General features: G+C 45.2%; 1 protein-coding gene across 1 annotated transcript in view; it reads left to right on the forward strand.

Moving 5' to 3' along the window:
* The window catches only part of LOC119394461 (uncharacterized), a 120,336-nt gene that overhangs the window by 35,943 nt on the left and 64,313 nt on the right, over positions 1–20,080 (forward strand). Inside the window, exons 2-3 of the mRNA XM_049415791.1 lie at positions 12,060–12,172; positions 18,771–18,830. Coding sequence (XP_049271748.1) covers positions 12,128–12,172; positions 18,771–18,830 — 105 coding nt within the window. The 5' untranslated portion in view covers positions 12,060–12,127. The remainder of the gene's footprint in view (positions 1–12,059; positions 12,173–18,770; positions 18,831–20,080) is intronic.

Raw genomic sequence — 20,080 nt, forward strand, 5'->3', positions numbered from 1 at the left:
ACGTTTAATAATGGAATTAAGTAACTAGTGGGTCCTTTAAAGCTTCCAACCCATTACAAAAGCTCAGTCGTAATTCTTCATCGTCATCAGCCATCGCATCAAGAATCTGCTCATAATGCCTTACAGATGGCACCTCGCTTCTCCGCAGAATGACGAATAATGTCGTGGTGGGTACTTCCCAACTTCACAAAAATTATGATTTGTGGCGTAGTGGATACGTTGCTAGTGTAGTTGTATTAGTAGCCACAAGAGAGTTTATAGCGGGCTGTAGAAATGCCGCTCTTCGAGCTTTCGCTGTGACTGTGCTGCGCTTTCCGCGCAGGCCTGGCGTGTTTTTTTTTTCGTTCTTTCTCTTTTTCCTTTTCTTTCCTTCTTTTTTGCTCTCTCTCTCTCCCCGTGGCACATACGCCTTCGCCCGCGGACTTCATCTTTAGTTGACCAGTGGTTCGTAATGGGGCTTGTCCTGTTTGTGTGGCGCGTACTCGCTAGGAACTGCGATAACTCCCCGGAGAATGACATCGACCTTAAACTGTTAAGGCTGTTAATATAAGCGCGCGGAGACGAGGAGTCAGCTGATGGAGTTATGTGAAGAAATGAGGGGGGACAGTCACGGTCTCTCAGACAGTGGCGCCGAGAAGATACGTGCGACCAGACGACTGCCGAAGGGGAACCGACGGCCAGTGCTTCAGTCAACGTGATCCGTGGCGTGCGTCCTGAGTTTCCGGAAAAATTGTATTCGAGATACGTCACGACATTACGTCGTGGACCAAACTGTGTACAAGCCTGGTGAATATGAAAGAACATTTATGTGCTGGAATATTGCAACGCGCAATATTGCAATACTTCTTTATTGTGATGTATTGAGGCCTTAGATGCCTCATCAAACGCGAAAATTGACCGGCGGTCCCACGTCGGCGGCGTCAACACGAGTGGTGCAAGAAATCATTATCACGTGATGATGTCACCATATGACGTCACAGGTCGCCAACTATTGTGACGCCATTATGACGTAATCGTGACGTCACCGTGACGTAACGGCACATGATGACGTCATCACAGGACATCGTAGCTTAGTCAAGCAAGGGAGTAACAGCGCGAACACACACCCACAAGAGAGACGACACGGACACGCTCTCTTGTGGGTGTGTGTTCGCGCTGTTACTCCCTTGCTCTGCATTGAACCAACTCGTCCGAAAAGAGGTATTGATGTAGCTTAGTCAAAGGTGCGCCGATCACGGAGGCAGTGCAAAACCAGGTGAGGTGCCCCGATCCTGGAGGCATTGAAAAACCGCGTTAGGTGCAGAAAGCTTTCGGAGGGTTGCAGGGAAGGATCAATACATGGACTGGGAAGGAGATGGACTTTCGCCTTCCAGTCGTCTTAGGTGAGTGCTAAGGGACCCTGTGTGTTTTTGGATTTCGCCCACAGAGACTGTTAGCATCGTTCGGCTCAGGTCGCGCCGCATTGTTTGGGAAGCATCACGATTGTTTCAGATTGTTCTGCTATGATTATGCGCAGGACGCGAGTATTCGAGTTTATTCGGGAGCTTACGCGAGCATCAGCGATAACGCTGGAAGGTTCGATCACCGATGAAGATGCATAATCAATTCCAGCTTGCCCAAATGTCCATTCTTCTGATCTCCGATGTATAAAAGACGACGCGTTCCGCCGTATCAGATTACCGACGGCCGACGACTGTGATTGTCGCTATCTGTGTACAGCGTGTGTTGCTTGTGCTTTCACTTTTAATTTTGAAAACTCAAGTTCGCCCAATAAAGAGTTTCGTCTCCACCATTTGGCTGCCACCTTCTTCATCGACACTACCCCGTGACAACATTCTCTAATGCATGAGCTTGTATTTGTAGCGCGAATGCATTATTGGTTCCCGACTATCGTTAAATCCAACTGAGTTTTATTGTGAAGTAACCAGGCAAGTGTGCATGTGTATGAAATGTTTGAAAATGCGCATGAGTTAAGAATATACGTTTTTTTATGTTTCTCAGCTCCAGGCCCTGACTTTGTCCTTGGACCACAAGCGGCGTTCGCTGGCGCACGAATAGGACCTACTCTTAAATTGTCCGTGCTTTCGTTGTACGCTTCAGGGAACCGATGCGTCAGTCCTGGGAATCTGCTCGGTGATGGTATCCCATTCATGCGTTGAGGCACTAAGCAACTCCAATCCGAGCCAATGACAAAGCGGTTCACTTGTGACAGATTCGTATGTTGGCCATCGTAAATGCTAGTACTAGTGTCAGTCGCCTCTAGAGGCAATCAGAAAGAATCAGTAGAGTTGAATCCGGAAATTCCTACCGAGAAGTTGTTTGATTGTGCGTAAGTATATTGTGTAATTTCGTATTTCATGCAACGTATGACAATAGCCAATATTGGGCATCATATAGCCTGTTCAAGCAATCATAAAGCAGCAATTAACCAACAGTATATGATATTAGGCGCCATTCAGCCAACATCAGCGGTAACTACCCATCACTTGGCCATCATTGTTTACCAACACTGGCCGAAATAAGCTATAACTAGCTGTCACAAGCCATAATTGACAGTGTTAGCGAAAACTAGTAATAACGTTGTTCTAATGCAACCAAGCTTCTTCGGTGCATCAGCCACTAACTGTGTGATACGAGGGGAGATCAAAAAGTTTTGCAACTAGGCTATAACCAAATATGTGACAGTGATCTCTCTACCTTTTGTTTAGGTCATCTCTGCAGCTTAGCAAAGTCTGCATATCAAGCCTTCCAGATCGTTACTTGGTCTGCATCAGTCAGTCAAACGTGGCCCCCTCCCACGATTTCAAGCTCGAGTACCGGAACATTATCAAATTTTTGTGCAAAGAAGGAGGTTCCGCCATAGAAATCCACAGTAGGATGGTGAATGTGTATGTCAGTGAATGCCCTTTATACGCTACGGTGGCTTGGTGGTTCAATGAGTTTAAACATGGCCGTGCGCACGGGATGACGACCCAAGGTGAGGGCGGCCGACCGCTTCAAGCCGATTTCGACAATTCAGCCTCTGCAAAGAGCCTTATCATGAATAATCGCCGAATCAAGGTGTGCCGAAGTTGCTGGCAGAATTGGACATTTCATATGTCAGTGCTTTCACAATCATCCACAATGTTTTGGGTATGTTCAAGGTTTCGACGTGATGGGTGCTACGGAACCTCTCAGCGCAAGCTGGACCAAAAGGACAGACTGATGGGCTAGTTGGTAGTTGGTAATTCTGAACAGTAGCGCAAAGAAGCACACGGACGGCGACAGATCAAGACGGGACACAGCGCTAACTAACAACTCAGTGTTTATTGCACGTAATCGCATATATATAGAACACGACACCGCGCGAAGAAAAAAGAGGGGGGGGGGGGGAGTACACATTGCAATCGACCCAGCAAATCAAACAGGCTGACGCGACAAAAATGCCATGGCGAAGCGAGGTGGCCTGACAAGGCGAGCTTATCCGCCTCGCTGCGCATTGTGCACGTTGCGCTTGCAAGCCACTGTTCAACCGCACACATTCGCTAGCCAAAAATCCTGACCAGCTAACGAGAGAAATTATTGAAGCGGCCGAGATTAAATATAGAGACGCTGTAAGTTGCCCCTCAATCTGTTTATCGACAACGGAGATGACATTTTTGTCGCGTCATCCGCCTGTTTGATTTGCTGGGTCGATTGCGTTGTGTACTCGCCCCCCCCCCTTTTCTCCTTTTTGTTCACACGGTGTCGTGTGTCTATATATATGCGATCATGTGCAATAAACGCTGAGTTGTAGTCAGCGCTGTGTCCCGTCTTGATCTGTCGCCGTCCGTGTGCTTCTTTCCGCTACTATTCAGAATCAAGCGAGCTGGACACCACCGCGTTCATTCAACAAGGGAACGTTTGCACCTCTGTTCAAGCGTCCCAGAAGATTTTCTCTCCCGCCTTGTGACTGGGGATGAGACATGGCTGTATCACTGAGGCCCAGAAACAGAACACGAGTCTGTGCAGTGGAAGTATCCGGGGTTCCCTCACCCGAAAATCTTTAAGACTAGGGGTGTGCGAATGGGGAAATTTCACCTCGAATCGAATAGTGCCGAATAGTGGCAAAAAATATCGAATATCGAATAGTATATTTATACGAAGTGTGTACCGCCGGCTACGGCAACACAAAGGAAAAATCAGGGACAGTTTTATTACGCACTTGTTCGGCAGTGGCTTTTGTTTCCGCTTTTATCGGCGCGCAAGCATGTTGATAGAAGAGCCGCCATTCAAATCAGCAGCGCCACTCCTAACCACCTAACGACTAACAGAGTGGGTACGGTGGCTAGTTTTTTCCCCGTGGTCGCGCAATACGGCTCATCTGACAACGGTAATGTTGTGCTTCATCGCCATGGGCGCTCCGGGCCCAAAAATGTTCGGGCACGCGTTCACAGCAGCGTTTTAACTGCGTGTCGCAGTTAAAACGCTAGTTAAACTAGCGTTTAACTAGCGAAGTTAATATCTTCGGGCGCCCGTTCACAGCAGCGTTTTAACTGCAACCCTAACCAAGGTGCACCATTGGCCTTTCTTGCGTTTTAGATATTCGTCCTGTCGAATTATTCGAAACTTCGAATACTAGCTATTCGAAAGTCGAATCGAATTATTCGATTAGATACTATTTCATTCAGATTCAAAGCTCGAATATTCGCACACCCAACGTTAAGGGAGGAATGTGATGGCGACACTTTTCTGGGACGCAAAGGGGATCCTTCTCATTGAGTACCATGGAAACAGTAAGACAGTCACAGGCAAATACGACGCCAACGTTCTTCGAAAACTGCGTAAAGCCATCGTGGAAAAACGCCGACGAATAGTGACAAAAGGTGTCCTCCTCCTGCACAACAACGCACCGGTTCACAGGTCTCGTGTTGCCCAGGCTTACATTCGAGAGTGTGGTTTCCAACAGCTGGACCACCCACCCTACCGTGCCGACCTGGCACCGAGTGACTTTTATCTATTTCAGAATTTCAGTAAACACCTCATGGGAACAAGGTATGATTACTTGAACTCTCTTCAAACTCCCGCACTGTGGCTTGGCAACCAGGAAGAAAGCTTTTTTTGCAGGGTATCAAAAGCCTTCCGGAAAAATCGGAGAAGTGCGTTAGTGTATGAGGAGATTGTGTTGAAAAATACTTTTTCTTCAAGGTCTGGCAGTTTTCCTGATATGCGAGTTGCAAAACTTTTTGATCGCATCTCGTATGTTAGGACCAGTGTTGCGGAGTTGCCACTCCGGAATTGGAATGACTCCGGAATCATTCCATATTTTCGCGACCCTGGATGAAATGGGGACAACGCTTGGAGGAATGGAATGGGAATGGAATTACGTCTTTTTCCGAAAATAGAGCACGTTTTCGTCTACGCGCTGCTTTTAAAACTTCAAACATTAATAAGTCTGAGCCTCGAATTTAACAATTTAACAACAAGACATTGCATACCTGCGCACAGGCAAACACAGAAAGTTCTCACCCCATCCATGCTTGCGAGGCGCGCTTGACAAGCGTCAGTGCTGACGAGCAGTGCGGCCCAGTGTTCTGTACTCGATGCAAAGGCACAAGGCGCCCGAGCGGTGCGCTGTTCCAACTAATACCAGCAGATCTAGAGGTTGTTGTTCCCAATTAACGAAATTTTAGTTTTCTCCATGTTCACTACATTTCCAGACGCGTGGCAAAACTGCTTAGTTTTTGAACACTACTTTTGTCACCGTAAAAATACGCTATGTCGTCATTTTAGCATTAACACATTTAAGCTTAAACAATAATAAAGCATCACCATTCGTTCAAACATGCTGACCATGCAAATACTATAGGTAGCGTGAGAACTGCCCCTATGGGAATTAGTAGGGTGGTTGTACTGCACGAGATATGTCACCAAGCTACTATCCCTCAACCTTGGTAATGTGTTTTGCGCACTTTTGCAGTTCTTAATGCAACTGATGACATCAGCTTTATGGGGCGTTCATTCTTAACTCGATAAAACTATCAACATGCCTTTCCTACGTTGAGAAATTACGGGAAAGGAATTGAACTAGCCGGCCATTCCCGAAGTGGGAATGGGCTATGTTTTTTCATTCCTAGGAATTGAAAGGAATGGAATTGCGGCAAGTTCTAATTCCCCAGATTGGAATTGGAATGAAATGGAGGCGCCCACTCCGCAACACTGGTTAGGACTACATGAAAGTGTTAGAAATTAGTACGCCAATGTATCGGCATTTGTCAACATATGACAGGTTCGTTGAGTTTAGACAGTAGGCGTATTCTGAGTGAGCTTGCGAGATACCGCGCCTGACTTTAGATTTGGAAATGTTAGTACGCATCATCCAGAGTGAGCACCTGTTTTCAACTAAGTATATGTCGTTTTGTAGAACCTTGTGATTGTTAGTCGTGGTTATTCGGCGGTACAGAACTTGCACACGGAAAATTACGGGCTAAGTTACGGACGGAAGTTTCTCTGGAGGGTGTAGCCGTGATGCACTAAATATTTTTCATGCGTTCCGTCTGTGTGTCTTTAAAAGCGTTTTGCAATGATGGTTACTAGGACTAGTATAACGCTGGACGTTGACCGTATGTAGTTTGTTTCGCACCATAGGGCCCTTTGACACGTTTTTGCATTTGTGAAGGTTGAAATGTTCTAACTTCGCTTTCGTCATGCAGTGCCGATAGCTATTCTGCATGAGAATATCGTCGAGATAACGTCCGAACACCGCTGCTGACGTGGGATCAAGGTAAGTTCATAGGGCACTAGTAGCTTCTTCGTTAAAGTGACAAACACAAACGATGCGACTGGCCTTTCGGTCTCAAGCGGGCAGGTCTAGTGCACACCGCGTCAGGCGATGACGTAGTTTCTGTGAAACGCACATCTACGGAAGACCTCGAAGCTCTTTTGCGCCTGTAATAAAGCTTACGTAAAGCGTGCTTTGTTGCAATAATTGTCACAATGTGGTAAAGCGTACTTTACAAGACCGGAATTGAGATAATACTATTTATGAAAAAGCTGGATGTACTAAACGGTACAGCTATTGCAATCTGAGAGCACTATTCGCCGACTGAACGCATGGCAGTTTATATTTCTGTTTTCGTAAATGTTGTACCTACGATCACTAAACGTTCGGTCTGTTGTGACGAATCAAGGGGACGGAGTCATTCACCGCGTAAAGCCTCGAACGAGTACCGAGCCTGATGGGAAAATAAAAGAGCGCGAGAAAAGCAGAGAGACTTTGGTTCGAAACGGACCGACGTACTTTGCTGCTGTTTTTGCAAGTCGCCAAGACAGCGGGAGATCAATGCTCGATAAGCACTGGCTGCGCCGTCGCCGGAACAACAACGTCTGGCCGTCTGGAGTTCACTTTTTTTATGTGCGTCCATTGGCGTATACGTCACGCAAAGCACTCTGCACGCAGTACGTGGAATCGATGGTGACGCCGGGCACTCTATCGACGGGCAGGCCGGCAGCACACGCTCGCAATCATCTTTCTGCGGCGTATGCAAACATCTACACCAGCACGTATCAATGTAGACCCATCGTGTAATGTCATCGCGTCTAATGGAAGCACCCCCATGGTGGACGGTACGCTTTACGTAAATTAGGCACGGATCGGGATGGTGTGAGCACGTTACCTCGCGCGGTGCGTGGTACGTAACCAATCAGGCGCGAGGCATTGGGCGACGTCACCGGTGAGTCTCAGTCGATACCGAGGGCGGCTTATTTCAGCTACGCTCGCGAATCAATGGCAAGGGACCGGTAGTACGCAGTTCGCTCCGACAGACTCTGCATTGAAGGCACGCCGTGGAGGACCGGAGCTGAAAGTCGCACAAGACTGGAGCATGGTTAGTACGAGTTGAAACGATTCCGTCAGTTCTCGAACGATAAACAGCTACAATGTGGAAGGACTGCAAGCGCGAGCGCGTTTGAGGTGGGATAAGGAAGCTCAGCCATTTGTGACAGAAGCGGTCTCAGTGTGGAGTATTTTATGGCCTATTTATGGCATGACAACTGTGAGATGTGTTCCGTGTATTGCAGACATCGCTAAATCTTCTCTACAAGCGCACTTTTAGGCACATATTTGTGTACTTGAGTCCTTGTACTTTCGTCGCATATTGTGTCTACTTTGAAAACCGGCGCACTAAGTCACAAAAACGCAGATTTATTTATTTATTTAATCACCTATTTATTTATTATTTATTTATTCATTCATTCACAGCTCCCGCAGTATCATTAGTGTAGGGGAAATTACGGCGTTCGAAATGCAGAGAATGCGGACTTAACAAAACACGGATTGAGAATAGTTACTACAAACTTATGCTCATTCAACATCGGTATGTAAGTCTCAAGTGACAAGGCTCACGTTAGTCCATCAAGTAAATGCGAACAAATTTAGAATAGGCATATTTTTATGACATTACAGAAGTGCCGCGTCATTTTCGAACGCCGAGCACCCTGTTCCTGAAAATCACCGCTCAACACAGGCCCAATGGAATAGCGTACTTTAAAGGGACACTAAAGAGAAAAAGTTTTTCCCGTATTAGTAAATTACAAATTCAAAATTCCGAAAGCACCACTCTTACCGCGCGAAGACGCTTGTTAAGCGAGAAAACACGCGAAAGCAAAGTACAGGTTGCAACGCCACCTTGAAGTTGCCGTACCAGCTCGACGTGACGTCATAAATTCTGACGGGGCCTGCTAAGGTAAAGATTGTTTACACTGTGTTCCGAGGGACCCAAAGTCTTAACATAGCAAGTTTCAGCAAATTATATTCAACCAATGTGGCTAAAATACTTCAAAAGGCTTTGAAATTCGTGACGTCACACTGACCTCTACATGCTGAAGTTCGGGCGCGAAATTCGAAAACTAAATTTTTGACCTTTTCTATTAATTGTCCTATGATTGCGAAATTAATCATACTGGTGTTCCGAAAGACTAGTTTATCTGTCTAATCTGACTGAGTGTTATACTTTAGCGTCCCTTTAAGAATCTATGCTGAGCTACGCCACTGAGCTTTAACCGTCACCGGAAAGGAAAGAGGGACCTCGTATTTCCGTTTCCGGCTTAGTTGGCAGCTGCGCCAATACCTTCCAACGCCAGAAAGCTCGTGGTGGATTTTCCCGGGCTGGAAAACTTTGTCGATCGAGCGTGAAGGAAGTAACTCGGCTCCAAGATGGCCTTTCACACGCATGCCAGCCGAGCATCTCGATGGCCGGCATGCACGGGCGTGCGGAGAATGCGCGTTCGTCTCGGAACAGCCGCATTCTTCGCAAGTGTCGCGCATACCTTGTCCTCTGCGTGCCACGAGAAACTCGCGAGAGTGAGTCCGTGCCGGCCCAGTATCCGAGCCGTATATACGCGATGCGAAGCTCTGCTGCGTCTCGGTAAATTCGTGCAGGGCTGCGGAAACTACAGGTAGCGCGATCAAAACAGTGCAGCACTGATCGTGGTCTCAGTGAAGGTTTTCAGCATAAAGGAAAAGAAAGTTAACAGAGTTAACGACAAGGGTCAATAAAAGAAAAAAAACGAACGTCTGACAAAAATATTCCTCCATATGTGTACTAGCCTGCCAACTCGCATTTTTACTGATCGGAGGTTGGTGCATCTTAGAAGTATGTGCTGCAATCGGCGATATCGCGAGATCAGGAACGACCTCCACGGGAAATGATGTGATGCTGCAAAACCGAGGTAGTCCTGTGGGCTTTTGTTATATGAAAACGATAAATGCTGGTGCTTGAGTGCATCATCGATAGCGTTGACAGAGGACTGGAACACGTTGAGTGGCAGTTTCTTTGCGATTGCTACCTTGATTGCTACAACACAGTCACGTGATCACAGAATGGAACGAGTGCGCACTATTTAAATATAAGAACGGGTGCTCGTTGGCTTAGGGCATCTGAAAAAAGAAAGGGCGGTATCATGATCGCACAAAAGATGCTGCCTGTTAGAAGAGCATATCTCAGATCTACCCGCTCATTCAGAAACGGGAACCGAGAAAGACGGAATCGCAATTTTGTTTAAGTGACGCGATCTGAAAGGTAGTTGTGCTAGTTGGCTGTCCTCGTTAAGAAAACAATATAAAAATGTCGTAAGTCACGGGAATACCTGACCTGTAAGGGAACATCTGAGAAGCTGCTGGGATACTGTGAACAAAGGAGAGAGGACCGGACAGCAAACTTAAGCGAAATAGCGTGATCGACGACATTGAAGCCTTTAAAACGTGTTAGCGGAGACAGAACACTGAATTCCTTTTTAATCTACGATTGCTCGTAGCGTGTGTATTTGAACATACACCGTTAATATGCAAGAGCTGACTTCTCCGTAGAAAATTGAGCCTCGGCCAGCGACGTATTGCGGGGCACCTGAGTTAAACTACTACAGTCTTCTAACAAAAGCTTTAGCATTAACGTTCGTATTGCTCAGGACTCACAAAATTTACAAACACGACCTTAAATCAACGGTCATAAAGAATAAGCGGCCCGTAATGAGTAAGCCGTTTGTTTTATTTCCCAGAAATGCCGTTATTCCTACTTCCCGATTGACTGACGAAACCCGTAGAGTTGGCTGTGCTGCCAGAATTTGGCTACGCGTAGTGAGGCACTCTGGCATCCACAGTGCACGTGTTGTGCTCGCTGGATCGATAGTGGACCTCGCATTCCTCGCCGCCAAAGGGTTTCCTTACCGGGAAAGCTCCGTGTCCTTTTGCCAAGGTGGGTTCCCTAGCCTTTTGCGACACCCACTCTTTCCTCAACTCCCAGCTTCCTAAGACGGCGCAACTTCATCGCACTTTCTTCTTTTGTGAACTTTTTTTTTTTTTGCGCGAAGAGTAAGCGAAGCAAGAAACGTTTATCTTGAGTCGTATAACTGACCCGCGAGCGGCGGTGTTTTCCACAGTAAGATTGGCTCGTTCGTTGGCTATCTCGGGTCTCTAAGTCAACTGCGGACATAATCAGTGTAAAAATAAATCATAGTTGGGGTTTCGCGTCCCAGAATTACGATATTATTATGAGAGACGGCGTAGTGGAGGGCTCTGGAAATTTTGACCACCTGGAATTCCTTTACGTGCGCCTAAATCTCAGCACACGGGTCTGTAGCACTTCGCTCCTATAGAAACGCGGTCGCCGCGGCCGGGATTCGATCCTGCTACCTTCTTGTCAGCAGCAGTCAAGCACCATTATCAGTAGAACACCGTGACGGCCCCTCACGCCAACAGTGTAATCTGAAGAAACCTAAATACGATGCCCACCTTTCGCGGCAGCTTCCATTCGTCGCGAACAACTGTTTAAGGGGAGTCCTTCTTTGACGATTTCTTCTACGTTGCCTGAGACAGATCCGGACTGACCCCGGAGACAGCTAACTGGAAACGTTGACATTGTCGACTAGCCTTAAAGTCACTGAGCAGATGCGGTGCTCCCAAGAGTTTAATGGCTCCTCTGATACTGGATGAAATGCAATTAGTCGATAGTGTCCTGAGCTTTTGCGGAAAGCATTGGAAGGCAGGGAGGTTGTCACAGCACGTGTTGGCCACTAACCAGCAGATCTAACCAATGAGCATTTACGAAATAAGACTGCTACTCAAGGTAATGCCTCGTCTTGATTTAGAACGTAATATACAAATAGGCTAGGGTCGTTACGAACTAGTTCTATAGCCTTTTGACGTTGTGTTAGATATAGCATCCCTATCTTCATATCTTCTTTAATATACTGCAAGGCTATCCTTACATTCACAATTATCCTGCGGTTTTCAAGGTCACTTAATGTCTTGACTTTTACTCTAACCGTAGACCTTTGCGTGTTATTTGTTTAGTTTAAAAACGAATTGCATTCGCGCATAGCTCCTCTTCTGTTAATGCAATTTTTCATCGGAGGGCATACTGCATTTCCGATTAGGCCCAAGACTCAAGTGTTTTCTCTCGAAAACGGTGCTCACGAAGGTTCATGCTGAAATTGTAGACAATTCCTCTCCTGAATTCAAAGAGGTGCTTTTCTGTACGCACCAAAATGCCTACTCATACTTTTTCGAAATCATTACTTCCTTCTTTTTTTTTTTCATGCAGTAGTATCTTCATGGTCAGTCGACTACTTGCTGACCATGTAGCGTTCGCCGCATGGCCTCGGACTTGATGTGATGCATCACTTCAGAGAGCGTCTTAGAGAAGAAGAACGACGCAGGGTACGTGAGTTGTCAACACAGTACTATACGCATTGTGTGCTGTATAGTAGGGGCGCGAGGAAGAAATGGAGGGAAGCAGACACGAAACGAGGCTGCCATTACAAATAGTTTACGAACTAAAGCGTCCACTAAACTGTCTCAACTTCGTTGAGCGTTTGTGCCACCTTTGCCCGCCTCATATTGAAGTGCACAGCTTGAAGTCATCACGATTACCATAACCTTATTAGAATAAAGGACGAATACACACCACAGCAACCTTCGATTAAACCGGTCTTTGTCAGTTGACTGAGTCCTTGCGTACAATTGCCTCGTTTTGTCGCGCCGTTTCTGACGTCTTCGAGTGCGGTAGTCTTCTCTTAGTACCCGCCACGGTCTTGAAGTGGTTCTGGTGTCTGACTGCTGACCCGTAGGTCGCGGGATTGAATCCCGGCCGCGGCGACCGCATTTTCGATGGAGGCGAAAATGCTAGAGGCCCGTGTGCTTAGATTCAGGTGCACGCTAAATAACTCCAGGTGGTCAAAATTTCGGACGCCCTCTACAACGGCGTCCCTCACGATCATATCGTGGTTTTGGGACGTAAAACCCCAAGAATTATTATATTAGTATTTTCTTAGCACCCATTCGTTAAATGAGGTAAACCATCGCTTATCTGTCCTACGACCCACCTCAATTCCGTTTCTTCCTCTTTAAAGTAGATGCCTACCGCAAAAGCCCTTATCCAAATACGTAGGAATGCAGAAACCGTTTGGCATGGCAATCACAGCCGCTACATTGATGATACTTCTGCATTTAAATGTGAAAGTTAGCCTTCATACCGGTAGTAGACAGTGGACTTTTATTTTATGGAATATATTTTGCAATAATTCTAGAAACCAAAAATACAAAAAGTGTTAGGAGAGCGAATTCACCGCAAAGCAACCAGACTATATCATCATGATCATCATCAGCCTGACTACGCCCAGTGCAGGGGAAAAGGCCTAACTCTCCCATGTTCCGCCAATCAATCCGGTCCTGTGCTTTCTGCGGCCACGTTGTACCCGAGAACTTCTTAATCTTATCTGCCCACCTAACTTTCTGCCTCGCTCTCTTGTCTTCTCTTGGAATCTAGTCTGTTACTCTTAATGACCAATGGTTATCTTGCCTACGCGCTGCACAACCTGCCCATGTCCGTTTCTTCTTCTTGATTTCGACTAAGATTTCCTTAACACCCCCTTTGTTCACTGACCCACTCTGCTCTCTTCTTAAGGTTGCACCTATCATTTTCCTTTCCATTGCTCGCAATAAAGTTTTGTGATTACATGTACACCCTGAAATAAGGACACTTAAGACATTCAAAGCGGGCAAAATTGATCCATTAGACTGCGCTGTGCAATATGAAGTAAAAGTTCTAGTGTGCCTTTTGCAAAACATTCTAAAGTATTGATGTATTACCAGATGCAGCTTACCGAATAATGTTAACTCAGTGTAAATCATGTTAATCACGTTAGCGGAGTTAGTTACAAGTTGTTAGCGACGGGCTATGCTCGCGAGAGAAGTAAAAAAAAATTAAGGCAGCTTTGCACTAGTGATGCCAAGCCTAACGGAAGTGCGGAGCTGGGTGGCCTTCCTTATTTCTCTTTATTTTTATTTTCTTTCTTCATGTCCTCCTTTCTTTTTTTTCTCTTTGTTTTTTGTATTTGCTTTTCGTCTCTGTTTATTTCTATTTTTTTCTTTCTCTCTCTATATCTATTTCTCGCTCTTTCTACCTTTCTTTCTTAACTCTGTTTCTCGCTTCCACTTTCTTTCTCTTTCTGTCTTTCTCCCTTTCCTTCTCTCTCTTTCCCTCTTTCCTTTTCCCCTTTCCCTTTCTCTCTTTCTTTCTGCGTCATGCTTTACTCCCTCCTCACCCTCACTTCCATAGCCCACCTCTTTGCCATACTGTACTAGACAAGGCTGTGCTATGCGCTGCTAGCGTGCCTGGATAGCCGAGTGGTTAGGACGCCCGCCTTCGGATCATTGGTACACGGGTTCGAATCCCCCTCTCCAAGAACTTCTCTCTTTCCTTCTCTCTCTGTACTCGTTCTCTCGCCCATCGGAGTTATTTCGTCCAACGCCGAAGAAATCGGCGCACGTGTTCTGGGAACGAAGAAGAAGATTGAAGGGACACTAAAGAGAAACAATGAATTGGTTTAGATTGATAAAGTGTTCTTTGAGAACTATAATGTAGTTAATTTTACCATTATAGGTGTATTAATAAAGGAGAAAATGAAGTTCAAAGTCTCATTCTTAAATTTCGCGTCAAAATTTCCACGCGTGACGTCACGTATTTCAAAGCGTACTTATCGTATTGTTGCGCCATTGGCTCAACAAAATTTGCTCAAACTTGGTATGCTAACTCTATGGCCCCTTCAGAGGACAGTGTGCTTCATTTTTAGCGTTTAGGAACTACGTAGGCCCTAGTAGGCGCCATCAAAATGTCTGACGTCACAGCGAATGGTGCGGAAACTTCAAGGTGGCGTCGCCACGCACATTTACTTTTTGCGCGATTTCTCGCTTACTAAGCGTTTTCTCGCAGGAAGCGCAGCGTTTCTGGCATCGTGAAAGAGTAGTTAACCAATACGAGACAAATCGTTTTGCTCTTTGTCGACACCGATGCGTGCAACACCCCGTTGCCTGCGCAAAGATTAAAAAGTGGGAAACGAAACAGATCAGTTGTTTTGCCACACTCGATACGTTGCACTTATGAACAAACACAATCGTATGTAAGTGACCAGTATATTTATAAGTGAATCGTACGTAATTGATGTTTGACCAGTGACCGTGAATTGGTGCAAAAGTACAACGTGTATTTCATATTACAACCACAGACACTTTTGTTAATCGTAGTGTTCTTCCAACTTTTACATTTTTGCGCAGGCAACTGGGTGTTGCACGCATCGGTGCCACTTCTCGCTGTTGCGTAAGCACACTATGCCTGCCTTCAATGGACAGCTGCATGTGGTTAAATGCACTCTAGCAGCGTACGCATCTCTCGTTGACTCAGGCGAATACTCGCTAGTAAAGTGTTCAAATAAGCACGGGCAAAGGTGATTATGTTCTCTAGCTGTTCCGTGGCAAACCTCGCGCCCATGTAGGTTGTATTTACCGCTGGACGCGTTCCTGCGAAGACAAAACACGAGCAAGAACAGACACCGGCAGAACACAACTTCAAAAACATTTTTCTTGCTTAAAACAAAAAGTAATTTGATAAAACTTTCTCAGTCAGTCAGTAGACAACTAATGTTGCTACTAAACGCGCTATTTAGCATAATATTACTAGGACCACCTCAATGTTAAATTTACGACCAAACATGTGCGAAAAGGAACTTCTTTCCAACTTTGTCGCCAGCTGTACACACTATTTCACGCCATATACGTCTCAAACTATTTTTTGGCTACATTAAAACTTCCTGGCGATCAGTTAATAGAAAATATTACATTTCACTGAATGTCGCCTTTCTATGAAAAATCCCTAATATGGACCACATTGTCCATATTTAAGGCCGCATAAAAAACCCACAAAAGCGTAAACGTTCGCGGAACTTATTTTAAGAGAAAAGCCTACGATCGGTTTGTAGGAAAAATTTTGTCCTAGCCTAATTTAGAAAGAAGAGATTTCTTCAAAACGCGTTTTACGAGCCATAGTTTCGAGCATTCCGAAAAACTTCACATGTGGTTTCCGGCACTGAACATTTTTTTTGCCAAAAATATTTCGGCGCGAGACTTCTTGCTTTGCATAGATAGTCCTAGATTTTTTCATTCAAATCGCAGATGGTAGAGCGCCAAGGCTGGGACAGTTCGCGTGGAATGACCCATATAACATCAAAAATCAGTAAACATGAATTGGTACAGGGACAATCACTTATAGCAATCAGAAGTTGAAAGGTTTCCAACAGGGGCGTAGCCAAGGGGGGGGGGGGGTTGTTGAAACCTCGAAATTTTTCGATTTAGCATTTGTATATATACACGCACACATACAAACGCACGCACGAACATAAAAAAAGTATGGTTGAACCCCCCCCCCCCCAAAAAAAAAAAAAATATTTGACTACGCTTCTGGTTTCCAATATACTTCGAGCACTCAATCATCATTAGCAGTACACGTTCAAATGACTAAAAAACAGCGCAAAACACAAGACAACTAAAACAACTGTAGGCGCACGTTAGTTAACGTAATAACAAGTTACAGATTATATCAGTAAATTGAAAATGCTATTGTAACGCAATAGCAGCAGCTTTTTTTCCCTCTTCTTTAGAGGACTGGGACAAGTGTTGCCGATAACCATTAGCTCACAGTTCTCAATACTAGTTTAAACTATTTACAAATGAGTCATGATTAGCAATATATTCGCAAGGAGCAGTTTCCATTGACGGATGACGAGAAGGTGTGGCGAGTGAAAAAACAGATTAGTGCGTGCGAAAATAGATTCAATTTTAGGTTGGTGATTAGATCGCGAAGGCACATGCTGACCTAATAGTTAAAGTATCGTGGAACGACTGATTGTGGTAAATTTTATGAAAGAAGAACAGTAGTGTGAGTAACCTGTGTTCTTCGAGAAGAGCTTGATTAACTGAAGCTGCGACTTCGGTTACACTTGATGTTCGTATGTAGATTTTTGTAATGAAGCGAGACGCCTAATTTTGCAGAAAGTACAGTTTCTATTTGAGGTAGGCCTGATGCGTATTCCAAATGAGGAGGTGTACTCAATTTTAGAGCGTGCTAAGGTGTTGTAAGCAAGAAGTTTATTCTCCGAGTTAGCCGAATGCGAAGTGCGCCTTATGAAGTCAAGTGATGCGGATGCTTTGCTAAGAATTGCGTCTATATGATAAGAGTTTCTTGATAGGCCACATGACAAATGAACACCCAGATGTTTTATTGTGTGTACAGAGGCTACGCGGACGTTCTTCAATATGTAATCAATTACCACGGGGTTAGGTTTAGTTCTGAATGTAACATCTTGTGTTTTAGTAACGTTAATTTTCATTTGTCACACATTGCGTCGTGAGATTGTCTAGGTCAAGTTGAAGTTAGTGGGTATCCTCAGGGCTAGTAATTCATCTGTAACTCGCGCAATCATCAGCACATAGCTTACTGTGGAAGGCATATCGTTACTGATATCAACTGAAAACAAAATAGGCCCGAGGACGGAACCCTGCGGCACTCCAGATCTAACGTGTATTAACGGAGACGAATGGTCATTAACTAAAGCTGATCGGTACCGGTTAGCTAAAAAGTTTGTAATCCACCTAACAATTTCGACCTGTCAGTTTATGAATAAGCCGCATGTGAGGCACCCTGTCAAAAACCTTCGCGAAGTCGACAAATATCGCATCCGTTTGATGCAAAGAAAGAATGCAGGGATGTAGGTGGTTCAACCTGCTTGCGAGAATACACCAGAAAACAATCAGTAGTTTTACAACACCTTCTACGAGACACAAAATTCGTGTTTGTGATGAACCTAGGCTACAGAAAAAAATGCTAATTTGCTTCTTTTTTATCATTTAATAATGGCTTGTGCCCACTGGTTTCGAGGCTACACTCTCTTGGCCGTAAACGAGACCGTTTTCGGAAAAGACCACTTCTGAAGAGGAGATTGTTCCCTGTCGTGGATCTTCTTCCGATGCAAGTCTTCTTGTTTAAATGGCTTTCCAGGGCCGGTGCGACGGAGATATCACGATATTTCATTCCTGTTCAGTGGGGAAACACATCTCCGACGCACATAATACATCAACAATATTCACCAAATCAAACTTGGAGAATCATCAATTTTCAAGTTATATGCAGCATGAAGCACTTAATTATGCGTAGTTCCTTAGGCATGTTACCATTTCACCATGTGCTTCATCGCAAAACAGCCTCACTGATGTTACCAATAAATATTTTTAAATGCCATTAATATTTTTACTTCTACCAACAATAACATCGCGAGATTTTCCTGTCGGAACAATTTCTTACTCCCTCAAGTAAGCACTACTTATGTAAAGTAGTTTCTTATAGGTGGTAAAAAGATTTACACAAACTACCACACCGTCTTCAAACCTGCCGCACAAAGTTAATGTTCAATAACAACGCGAAGATATAATTGCTGACCACACTGCTCGCTACAGGCGCATTAACGTGAATATATAATGTAACCCAATTGATCTTGCAGCTTTCAATTCATTTGTATCCGCTAAGGTTTTCGTTTTTTATCCTGTAACCAAGTGCGTGTTGTTTGTCTTTTATTTTCCTTTTCACTTATTTTAGTTTTTGCTAGTGTGTATCACCGGAACCTCTTTGTTTGACTAATTATGAATAAATTTAAATATTTTCTACATTGTAAACATTTCCGTTGCGATAGCTTCTGCTCCTACTATCACAGAAAGCTGTTAACATGTATAACAGCGTATTACTACATTTCATTTTTGTTGGGAGCACAGCTTCTTGCGTTCACATGTGGATAAGTTGGCTGAAGGAGGACCAATGCTGTGTTGTCGACAGTTTTGCTGTGCAAACTGTCCCAGCGACGTGCGTGGGGAAAACCGCGTATGTTTTGCGATTGCGAAGCAAATAATCGCATCTCATTACATGGTATCGCAGGACGAAGAAATGCTACAGAGTTCCGATTCGTGGAGGAGCGGGCTCCAGAACGGCCACACGGTGAGAACACCTACGCGAGGACTATCGCACGTTACGTATTTTTATCGGTAGAGAAGAAATGCGTTGCGTGTTAAATGAAAGAAAAAAGTCACAGTTTCGCCGCAAGAGAGAATCAATGAATGCGATAGCAAGAAATCGAAATGTCACACGAAGAACCAGAAGCAGCTCGAGACTTCGATATCCTTGTGTGCTTCCGAATTTGAATTTCTGCAAGGCCCCTTTGACATGCGCAGCTGTAACTCGCACCTTGTTATACGGCAAGCGCTTTCGTATATTAGTTTTTTTCTATTATACTTGGTGATTTTTTTTGCTCTATTTCCAATAGCATGTTGCGCACGCGCAACACCTTGAGTATATGTATTTAACCCCACGTGGGAATGGCCGGGTGGGCGCGGGGGACCCTCTTCCCCACGTCTGTAACGGACCACAATAAAGTTGTTCTCTCTCTCTCTCTCTCTCGGTGGGTGTGACAAAAATAAACAGTTGTTAGTAGCGCCAGTCCTTTGTCTGCTCTTCTTTTTGTGCTCGTCAATTTTTGGCGCTTATTCTTTCAGTGTTCAAGCTACGATGTCATGCGATGGCGGTGTAGGCTTATGCCACAGCAGTGAAGAAACGGGACGGCTGAACCAGAATCGATGCCGGCAGGGAACACGAGCCGTCGCTTCACGTGCCACTGCGAAGCGCCGTCTTTATTTTCTTCTCTTGAGGTCGCGCGCTCTTCGGTTTTGTTCACCGCCCAAAGGAGGGCGCTAAAATGGCATTACGTGGCGTTACGTCACATGACGTCACGCCAAAATTTCTGACGTCATGATAACGTCACAAAATTTTGCGATCTGTGACGTCATGATGACTTCATACGATGACGTCATCACGTGATGATTTTTCGCAAAACTCGTCCCCGACGCCGCAGGACGCGAGACGCCGACGGTCGAACTTCGTGTTTAGTGAGGCCTTAATAATGCTGAGCCGTGGGTGGCTGTGCTGCGCTGCTCTGACCCTGACCTGCAGGCCAGGGTTATCAAGAGAGCAGAAGATGCCACCCGGGTACAGGGGCTCGTGGCCGCCTAAACACAAAACCGCCCACCGAAATACCTTAGTTTTTAAATAAAGTTTTTACTCACTCACTCACTCACTCACTCACTCACTCACTCACTCACTCACTCACTCACTCACTCACTCACTCACTCACTCACTCACTCACCGTCTATTTACGTCTGGAGTCTCGTGATTCGTGTACCTGCGAAAATGAT

This window comes from Rhipicephalus sanguineus, chromosome 5 (genome assembly GCF_013339695.2).
Source record: "Rhipicephalus sanguineus isolate Rsan-2018 chromosome 5, BIME_Rsan_1.4, whole genome shotgun sequence".
Classification (NCBI taxonomy): Eukaryota; Metazoa; Arthropoda; class Arachnida; order Ixodida; family Ixodidae; genus Rhipicephalus; species Rhipicephalus sanguineus.